This window comes from Dromiciops gliroides, chromosome 6 (assembly GCF_019393635.1).
Source record: "Dromiciops gliroides isolate mDroGli1 chromosome 6, mDroGli1.pri, whole genome shotgun sequence".
In the NCBI taxonomy this organism is placed as follows: domain Eukaryota; kingdom Metazoa; phylum Chordata; class Mammalia; order Microbiotheria; family Microbiotheriidae; genus Dromiciops; species Dromiciops gliroides.
This window is the reverse complement of record NC_057866.1, coordinates 100885815-100895672: the sequence shown is the minus strand read 5'-3', so window position 1 is coordinate 100895672 and position 9858 is coordinate 100885815. Positions and strand designations below refer to the sequence as shown.

At 60.9% G+C, this 9858-nt stretch overlaps 3 protein-coding genes across 5 annotated transcripts; 2 read left to right on the top strand and 1 right to left on the bottom strand.

The window, feature by feature from the left end:
* Nucleotides 1-683: 683 nt before the first annotated feature.
* On the top strand, nt 684-4600 carry INO80B (INO80 complex subunit B). The gene is made up of 5 exons (XM_043970873.1): nt 684-947; nt 1324-1525; nt 2300-2418; nt 2513-2682; nt 2788-4600. Exons 1-5 carry the CDS (start codon nt 890-892, stop codon nt 3322-3324), a joined length of 1086 nt encoding a protein of 361 aa, XP_043826808.1. The 5' UTR covers nt 684-889; the 3' UTR covers nt 3325-4600.
* On the top strand, nt 3893-5960 carry WBP1 (WW domain binding protein 1). The gene is made up of 4 exons (XM_043970874.1): nt 3893-4026; nt 4747-4849; nt 5013-5189; nt 5340-5960. The coding sequence occupies exons 1-4, from the start codon at nt 3958-3960 to the stop codon at nt 5885-5887; spliced, it is 897 nt and encodes a 298-aa protein (XP_043826809.1). The 5' UTR covers nt 3893-3957; the 3' UTR covers nt 5888-5960.
* A 103-nt stretch (nt 5961-6063) lies between these two features.
* On the bottom strand, nt 6064-9832 carry MOGS (mannosyl-oligosaccharide glucosidase). 3 transcript variants are annotated; one of them, XM_043970866.1, is made up of 5 exons: nt 9281-9832; nt 8948-9177; nt 8370-8566; nt 7722-8137; nt 6064-7292 (listed from the first exon to the last, which is right to left on the bottom strand). In XM_043970866.1, the coding sequence occupies exons 1-5, from the start codon at nt 9684-9686 to the stop codon at nt 6391-6393; spliced, it is 2151 nt and encodes a 716-aa protein (XP_043826801.1). In that variant the 5' UTR covers nt 9687-9832; the 3' UTR covers nt 6064-6390. The 3 variants fall into 3 exon arrangements, with proteins under 3 accessions (XP_043826801.1, XP_043826802.1, XP_043826800.1); XM_043970867.1 differs by having other exon boundaries at nt 7737-8137; XM_043970865.1 differs by having other exon boundaries at nt 6064-8137.
* Between the last annotated feature and the right edge of the window lie 26 nt (nt 9833-9858).

The window sequence follows — 9858 nt, the reverse complement described above, 5'->3', positions numbered from 1 at the left end:
TTTTTTTTAGTGAGGTAATTGGGGTTAAGTGACTTACCCAGGGTCACACAGCTAGTAAGTGTTAAGTGTCTGAGGCATGATTTGAAGTGTCTGAGGCAGGATTTGAACTCAGGTACTCCTGACTCGAGGGCCAGTGCTCTATCCACTGAGCCACCTAGCTACCCCAATGGCTGTAATAGTTTAAAAATTGTATTATGGCTTTAAAGCGGCACTGAGATAACACCCTGTATCCGCTGATTTGGAATACATCTACGCCGATGTTTCCTAGCAGTGTGACGTGGTGTACGATTCGAGTCGGCTAGGTGGTGCAGTGGATAGAGCACCGGCCCTGGATTCAGGAGTACCTGAGTTCAAATCCGACCTCAGACACTTGACACTTACTAGCTGTGTGACCCTGGACAAATCAGTTAACCCCCATTGCCCCGCAAAAAAAAAAATATATATATATATACTTTTTTTTTTCAATCAACAAAAATCTGCCTTTGGAATAAAGGTTCCTCTCCACTCCACTAAGGACAAAACCTCTCACCCAGGGGTGTGGTAAAGAAACATCTGTTTCAGGTGTACAGGACCGTGGGGTGGGAGGGGTGTTCGTGCGAAAGCGTATGCCGCAAGTGGATCGCTGGGGCCCGGAGCCCCGCCCCAGCCCCGCCCCTCCCGAGCGGCCGGGCCGCGGTGTGGAACCCGAGCTGGGCCCCCTAGGACCCGCCCTGTTTCTCCAGGGGACGCATTTGGGCGTCGGGTCGGCCCCGCATAAAAATGGCTGGCGGCCCAGGGCACGAGCGGAAGGGGAGTGATTCCATTTCCGGGAGCGGAGCTTCCGCGGGGCGGAAGGGGGTCGTCCGCGTGTGTCTCCGTCTTTTCCCGTCCTTATTAGCTACAGCTGCCCATGAGCAAGCTGTGGAGACGCGGAGGCACCTCCGGGGCCGCGGAGGGGTCGGAACCCGGTAGGTGGTACCCTGGAGGGCTCCGGCCCAGGTGGGGAAGGGGCCCGCCTCCCAGAGTTCCTGGGTCGCCAGCTGAGGGCCTGCGAGGGGCAGTGGGGGTGGGACCCCGAAGCGCGTCCTCCTAGGAGCCCCTACTGGCCGGGCCGGTCGGACTGGGCCAGCCTGCACGCGATCTCCATGGCAACGCGCACTCTCCCCTCCCCCCGAGTGGCGGCTCCTCGGTCGCTATGGAGACGGCCCGTCCTAGCCACAGTTCCCCGCTTCCATCCCCTCCCCGCCCCCCAGCTCCCGGGAAGGGCTCCCGGTGCCTGCCCAAATTGTGTATCCCGGGCGCCGCCCCTGCCCCGACCCCCAGCTAACGACACTGATCCCCCAGGGGAAGAGCTGGAACTGAGCGGCCACGGCCACGGGGGCCACAAGAAGAAGCATAAGAAGCACAAGAAGAAACACAAGAAGAAGCAGCACCAGGAGGAAGGGCCCGGCCCCCCTCTACCCAGCACGGCCTCCGGTCCTGCCCCAGCTCCGGCCCAGCTGAAGCTCCGGATCAAGCTGGGAGGCCAGGTCCTCGGCACCAAAAGGTAAGTGTAAGCGCGTGTGTCCCTAGGGGAGGGTGGGTACTAGCGGCGGGGTCTGGCTGGGGCTCTCCCTCCCGAGAAGGGGGTTAGATCGTGGGCTGGATTGTCGGGACTGTGGGGAGGGAGTTAGCTTTTAGGATGTCAGGACTGCAGAGTGGCGAGGAGAGGGCCCTCCTTGTTTAGACTGGGAGGAGGGTCTGCTCGCCTTGGGGGGAGGACAGTTGTTTTTGTTCCGTTGTTTCACTCGTGGCTCACTTGGTGACCCCATTTGGGGTTCTCATGGGAAAGGTACAGGAGGGGTTGGCCATTTCCTTCTCCAGCTCATTTGACAGGTGAGGAAACTGAGGCAAGCAGGGCAAAGTGACTTGCCCAGGGTTATGCAGATAGTAAGTGGATTTGATCATAAGACTGGATTTGAACTCATGAAGATGATTTTCCCTGATCCATGGCGCCAGAATGACCCCAAGGTTTCTTTGGGGCGGATGACATTGTGGGAGGAGGCAGGAGCCCAGCTCGATGACCCAGGAGCCATCAGAATGTGGGCGCTACAAGCCTGAGGGACTGTTTGTACATTCCTTTGGAGCCCCAGCACTTAGCACAGGGCTTGGCACACGGAGGATGGTTCCACTTGTTGCCCTAACTGGGAATCCTGAATGTGGAGCTCACTGCTCACCGGAGCAGCCAGAAAGTTAGACCAGAGGGGAGGGGAAGGCAGGCCAAAGGGCCAGGTAAGCAGGTTTCTCATTCGAATTCTGGGGCGGGGTCCTTCTTCTCCAGCGTTCCCACCTTCACTGTGATCCCTGAGGAGCCCCGGTCCCCCTCTCCCCTCATGGTTGTGGACAATGAAGAGGAGCCTATGGAAGGGGTCCCCATTGAGCAGTACCGAGCCTGGCTGGGTGAGAGGGATTGGGGGTGGGGGTGGGGGAAATTGCCCCCATTTTACGAGCTTTGCTGGATTGGGGTAACCGGATCCCGCGCTTCCGTCCGCAGATGAAGACAGTAACCTATCCCCTTCCCCTCTGGGGGAGCTGGCCGGAGGCTTGGGAGGCCGGGAAGACGAAGAGGAGCAGCGCTGGTTAGATGCCCTCGAGAAGGGAGAGCTGGATGACAACGGGGACCTGAAGAAAGAGATCAACGAGAGACTGCTCACAGCCCGCCAGGTGGGTGCTGGTGCGGGCTGGGTGCGGGGTGGCTCTCCCCAGGCAGGCCCTGGGGGGGAGGGGGGGCAGCCTGGCCGGCGCTGACCTCCTCAGTGGCCCCCACAGAGAGCCCTGCTGCAGAAAGCCCGGAGCCAGCCATCGCCCATGTTGGCCCTGCCGGCGGCCGCAGGCGCGCCGGCACTCACGGAGGAGATGCTGATGAAGCGGGAGGAGCGGGCCCGGAAGAGACGCCTGCAGGCGGCCCGCCGGGCCGAGGAGCACAAGAACCAGACCATCGAGAGGCTGACCAAGACGGTGGCCCCCAGCGGCCGCGGAGGCCGAGGGGGCGCGCGCGGGGAGCGCCGCGGGGGTCGCCCGGCGGCTGCCACGCCCATGGTCCGCTACAGCAGCGGCGCCCGCGGCGCCACCCTGTCCTTCCCCGTGGGCGTGCCCACGCCGGCCCCGGTCTCGCCGCCCCCTCCGCCGCCGGGGCCTCGCCCCCGCTGCTCCGTCCCCGGCTGCCCCCACCCGCGGCGCTACGCCTGCTCGCGCACGGGCCAACCCCTATGCAGCCTGCAGTGCTACCGCCTCAACCTGCAGCTGCAGCTGGGGCTACCCGAGGGCACCGGGGCGGCCCCGCCGGGCCCCCTGGTGGCCACCTGAGGACTCCCGTCCGCCCCACTCCCTTTCCCCGGCGGCTGCGCGTCTGCCCCTCCCAGCTGGGGGGCGGGCTGCGGGCTTTTCCGTCCTCCCCGGACTGATATACCTCGGGCTCCCTCCCCCCCCCCACCCCTCCCCCACCTCCTGCCCATGTCGCTGAGCAAAGCTCAGCCAATCCTTTGAGACTACTCTCCGAAAAAGCGGCCTTTTCTTGAAGCTCTGAACATTAATTGGTGGACATGGCTCCCACGAGGCGGGACTGATACCTTCCATTGGCTATTGGTGCTGCCGATCATAGCTGTTGGGCGATTACTTCTTCACTCTTTGTCTCTGGGCTCCTGTTGTCTGGGTGAATGGTGGAGACGCGGCAGCGCATTGGTCTCCGGAAGTGCCTTAGAAGGCTGTTCCCATTGGCCGAGTCTCAAAAAGCGGCTCCTGATTGGTGGCAACCTGACGCAACTCGATTGCCGATTGGTTGAGAGGCTCCAAGGCTCGGGAGCTGTGAGTCCGGATAGTGATGGCGGCGGTAGCAGCTATGGCCCGGACCGGGACTATGGTGGTTGCGGCCCGGAAAGCAGTGGCAGGCTGGCAGGCGGCGGAGGTGGCAGTTCTCTGCCCGGGCCAGTAGGCAACAGCATGGAACGGGCCGGCCCCGGGAACGGCAGCCATGAAACTTGGGGGGCTCTTCGGGTGCGGCAGCTGCAGGTATCGTGAAGCTAATGCCTGTTGTCGCGACAGGCCAGAAACTTGTCACGACAGACGATCCCGCCCTCTTCCACCCGGCTCCCTCCTGGAACAGAGGATGCCTGGAAAGTACCCTTTTCCTTGCCTATTGGGCAACACGTTGAGTGTCTCGATAGGTGTGGCCGATCTAGTTTTTCTGTCTTTGTCATCCATTTGGTCCCAGGGCTGGGGGGAGAATGATGGGCATTTCTTGGGGAGGTGGGGGACAGATGTCCCGCCTCGGGGACTCGGCCCAGGCATCTTCAGAGGCCTTTGTGAGCAGCGGGTTTGTGCGGCCTGGTCAGGCCCTCGGCAGGAGGTGGAGGACGCTGGATTGTGGTGGTGAGGAGGCGCGGCTGGGGAGCTTTTGGAGCTAGGAAGTGGCTTCTCGTCCCGTCCTCCCCGCCCCCCGCCCCGTAGAAGCGAGCTCCTTGGCCCATGGCTGTGATGCTGCTGACGCTGGAGCTTCTCTGTTGACATGAAGCTCACTTATAGAGGCTGTTTCACTGCTGGACAGCTCTAAAAATTAAAAGTTCTTTGCTCACGTCCAAGGAAATGTGGCTTGTGCAGTTTTTCCTCGTATCTTAGTTCTGCTTACAGTGATAAGACAAGGGTGAACTTTCTTTGTTACAGTTCTTGATGGGTTGAGTGCCCTCCCTCACCTTCCCACCAGTCTTCTCTGACTCCATTTCCTTCTCCTAGCTTAGGGAGCTGTGCCCGGGAGTGAACAATCAGCCCTATGTCTGTGAGAGTGGCCACTGTTGTGGAGAGACTGGCTGCTGCACCTACTACTATGAGCTCTGGTGTGAGTGTGTCCCAGGGAGGGTTTCTCCCCCCCCCCCCCAGCATAACTGCCCTTTACTGTCCAGGGGCAGCCCTCCTTCTGCAAGGGGGTCCCGACCATCCAGCCCCACTTTAACTGTGGCCTATCTCTGAAATTTCTCATGCCTTGCCCCCCACCCCCACAGGGTTCTGGCTGCTTTGGACCATCCTCATCCTCTTTAGTTGCTGCTGTGCCTTCCGTCATCGTAGAGCCAAACTCCGCCTGCAGCAGCAACAGCGCCAGCGTGAGATCAACCTGTTAGCCTATCATGGAGCCTACCACGGTGGTGGCCCCAGCTCAGGGGGCTCCGGCCTTGACTTACGTAAGCCACTGACCTTAGGGTTTCCAAGGGGTTAAGATGCTCACATTTCCTTATGCAACCTTATCCTGCTTGGCCTGGGCACTGACCACCTCCCACCCCCTTCCATAACCAACCTCCCCAGGCTCTCTGACTTCTCTATTCTGTTTTCAGGCCTTCTCACCTCCTTCAAGCTTCCTGCCTATGAGGATGTAGCTTGCCGCCCTGGAACCCCACCTCCCCCATACAGTGTGGCTCCTGGGCCCCCATCACCCAGCTCCAGTGACTGCACCAGCTGTTCCTGTGCCTCCAGCTGCCCCCCTTCTCCACTTGGTCCTATAGGGGCCTCTTCCAGGACCCACCCACACAGGGTAGAATGGGAGAGTGGAGCTGGGGCAGTTGCCCAAAGTCAGCCTGGGGATATGGGGGAAGGGGAGAGTCCAGCACCCCCAGACCGGTCCTGCCGCCATCGAAGGCTGACTGGAGATTCGGGAATCGAGTTGTGTCCTGGTACCTGCCATGGTCTAGTTGACCAGGGTCCTGCCAAACCAGGGTGGGCAGAGCCACCACCACTCCAGGAGAGCAGTGTCTGTTCCCTCAATTCAGCCCCTGCTGATCCTGTTCCCTGTGAATTCCCAGTCTCTTCTGAAGGGTCTGGACCCAGGCAGAGCTGTGCTCTGACTCCTGGGGGAAGGGGTTCTGGCAGTAGTAACTGCATATAGGAAAAGAGTGGTTGGTTGCCCTTCCCGTTCACATACCCGACACCTCAGGTCTCATTAAAGAGATTTAACTAGCCAGCTGTGAATTTGAAGTCTTTTTAAGCCTTGAGTTGAAGCCAGGAGAAGATTCAAAGGAGGGAAGGTTAGGAGAGAGGAGGGGACCATAATCAACCAGAAGCCACGGGTAGGCAACTTTTATTTTAGAAAAATAAACTCTTGACTTCACCAGCCCCTGCTACCAAGACTACTGGAGAGGGGTGGGGCAACACCTGAGATGAAGCATGCCAGGCATGGGACCAGGAGCTCCGGAGCCCCCACTCGGGGCCTGCCCCCACCCCTCCCTCCCCGTACCACGCATGAGGCTCTCGACCCCAGCAGCAAAGAGGAGCCAAGGGAGTGGGGAATCATCTGTTCCTAGCAGGCCTGGATGGGTGGTTGTGATTTGGGGAAAGCTGGCCCCAGGGAGTTGGTCCTGAGTTGACATGGAAAGGGCTCTTTGGAGGGTATCAGTAGTCCTCTGCCATAGCAAGGAGCACAAGACTGGTCCAGCCGTGGAAGGGCCGGCAGCCCATTCCACGGCCATCTTGATCACTGTACTGTTCCCATAAAAAGCCTGTGTCCCGGTACTGGCGCCACACGTTGCCCACAAGGTTGGTTCGAAGTTGGGCATGGAGTTGAGAAGCCTGGGCTTGGTGGGGGCCCTCCAGGCGCCCGTAGTGATCCAGGGCACCCAGTGCCAGGTAGTTGATGTTGAACCAGATGGCCCCTCTCCAATACGGGGGGTCATGCTCTGTGTTGCGCTGTCCGTAGAGAGGGCTGGAGGCGGACAATGACCGCAAACCAAAAGGACTCCATAGGTGTCGGCTGTCTGCCAGCAGGTCCAGCAGAGGTCCCAGGCGTGCAGAGTTAGGGCTCAACAGCCTAAGAAGCAGTGGGAAGATGCTGACATAGCCCAGGGCATCAACATACTGTAAGCGGGGAGGAGGACGCCCCACCACACGCACCATCCCCTGCGGACCCCTGGCAAGGCGAACAGCTGCTGTATGATTCCCAAAATCAGCAAAGGCTCCCAACTCAGCAGCCCAGTGCATTGAGTCCAGACCATTCTCATCCCTCAGCCTGGCTTCAAGCTCAGCCAACTCAGTCTCTGCCTCGCTCTCACCAAGCTTCTGTGCCACCTGGGCCAGCACGCTGGCACCAAGAGCTACCCAACAGCGTAGGTCCAAATGCCGCTCCTCTGGCGATGGGTGTGAGGCTCGTGGGTAGTCATCCAGGCCCGAGGGCAACGTTTTAGGGTTCAGCAGACCAGCAGTTGTCTGGTCCCGTCCTCGCCAGCGGAAGGACAGAGGGAGAGGGCCTGCCTGGCTGTGTTGGAGCCAAGAGAACCAGGCCTGGAGGCGAGGGAAAGCTGTACGCAAGAAGTCCAAGTCAGCAGTGTTTCCACTGTCCAGCATGCGCATCACAGGAAACAAGAGGGACGGGGGGTTAGCATGGGCTGCCCTCTGCACTAGGAAAGGTGGGGGCACGCGGGCCCTGGCCTCATCTCCCAGCACCTGCTCCCGCCCAATCCAGCCATCAGCATTAAGAAGCCCAAGCCAGTGGCCCAGGGCCTCCCGAGTCAAACGTGGCTCCCATCGATGGACCACAAGCTGGTGGAAACCTTCATCCCACAGAAAGCCACGAGGGAAGAAGGATCTTGAGGGGACAGCTGTGAAGAGTGGGGCTGGAGGGAAAAGGGATGGGGCTGGGGCTGGCTCCTCCTCAGGCCCTTCACTCCCAGGATCTGGTAACACCAAGCCCTGTCCATAGAAATAGCCAATGCCCCCCAAGAGCTCACTCAGGGCTGCTCTACCGAGTGCCTGCTCTCCTGAACTCAGGCCTCGAGCTCCCAGCCTGAAGATCTCCTCAAATCGGTCAGTGAAGGCTATGGCATGTGTCTCCAGGGCCTGAGACAGCACTGGCCCAGCCAGACGACCTCCAGGACGGGATTCCTCCAAGCCCACGCTTCCTGATTCAAAAACCAGCTCAACTCGGAAGGGAGGCTTTAGTGTCAGCTGCTGGACCACAACCTGTCCTTGCACTTTGTGGCCCGATTTGGGGCTTTCCCCTTCCCACTGAGGGGCTCCAGGCAGGCCCAAGTACCGCTCTGGGGAACTCCCAGGGGGCCGGTGCTGGAACCATCGATTTAGACGGTTCTTCACAGCTTCCGTCAACAAAGGCAGCCCTGGGCTGGGCATCCAGAGGACATTGTAGCTATGGAAGACAAGAGGGTACAAGTCAGTTGGAAAGAAGAGAAACTGAAAAGCATGGGAATGGAGGGAGGGGGGAGGGTTTGAAGGTTCCTGGGTAGACAGGAAAGAACAATAGAGAAATGGACCAGGATCCCTAAGGGGGCCAGAAAGAAGTAGGAGGAGGAAGTGGAGTCAAAGGCAAGGAGTCCTGGGCTACCAAAGGGCTTGAGGGAGAGGGTGATCTTTACCATTACCTGCCGTGTTTCAAGGCTGTCCCTTTGGCATTGGTAGGAGGAAGAAGGATGAGTTGGAAGTCACCAAGCTCCTCAGTGTGGCCATTAATGCCATTCAGTTGCCCCCCTGTCCCAGGCTCTGGCCTCAGCGTCCCCTGCCCATCAGTGGCCATGTAGAAGAACAAAGAGAGCAGAGGAGGCACAGAGCCCTGTAGGGTCTAAAAGGGCGAAAGGTAGGAATGGATGTCAAACACTGGTTAAAATGTACCACAGCCCCCAAAACCTTGTCACACTATCCCCATGGGAAACCTCAAGAGAAATCACCAGGGTTCTGAACTCTTCCTAGGGCTGAAAACACTCGTGTGGTACATGGCGGTGGTAGTGGTGGGGGGAGTCAGGGAAGAAACCAGGGTGCCTACTAGGGTGAAGGGCTGCTCTGCCTCCTCTTCGAAGCCCCTCCAGAACAGCTAACCGGGGTCTGAAGGGCTCATCCTCCAATCCCGAGGCTGCGAGCGGCCGGACTCCAGGGTCCTTTCCTGTGCTAAACCTACAAAGCCCCGAGCCCCAGGCTGGATTTGGAGGGGGCGAGAGGAGCCGACCTGAAGCTCGGCCGTGATCCTCCAGCTCCAGTCCCCGCCGTGGCTGCCGCCCGGTCTCTTCACAAACTCGGTGGTCAGCAAGAGGGGCCCGTCATGCAGCCGCTGCCGCCCAAAGCTGAGCCCGTCGTGCATCTCCCAGCCGTAGGGGCCCACGCCGTCGCCCTGCTCACAAGTGTGCCGTAGCTGGCCCGGCATTCCCGGGGGAGTCCCCTGCTGCAGCCACATCAGGCCTGGGGAGGGCGAGAAGGGGCGCGGGGAGGGGGCCGGTGCTTTCCCCCTCCTCTCCCCGCTTTGCCATTCTGCTCCTGCCCGTCGGGCCCCTTCCGTGCTTACCGGTGACCGGCGCGCGCGGGCTGCGCGTCTTCATGCCGAAGTAGACGTGCGGCCGGTAGGTGCCCCAGAAGAGGTCCGGGGCGGCCGCGGCGCTGGAGCTGTTGGGGGACAGCACGGGCGGCGCCGGGTGCAGGGTGACGGCGCGCCTCGCCCGCTGCCAAGCTAGGATCCCGCGCCATGACAAGCCCAGGCCCAGCGCCAGCGCCAGCGCCAGCCCCAGGGCGGCCAGCGCCGCGAACCCCGGCCCCGCGCCCCCGGCCCCGCGCCGGGGTCCCGCGCCCGGCCCCGCCCCCACCCGACCCTCTCGCCTCCTGCCCGCAGCACCCCGGCCCGCCTTGTCCGGAGTTCGCGGCCCGGGGGCTTCCACGGGGGGTCCTGCCCGGCGCTTGCGTTCGCCCCGTGCCATCCTGGGCACTGAGGCTACCAGATGGGTCCGGAGCCCGCCACGAACCCGCAACCAGGAAGACCGGAAGACCGTGAGCTCCCGTGGGCGGAAGTGACGCGCCTTCCCCCCGCCCACTGGCTAGTTCTCGGATCGGTAGTGTCCTTTTCTTCCCCCAGACAGACAGACAAAAAGG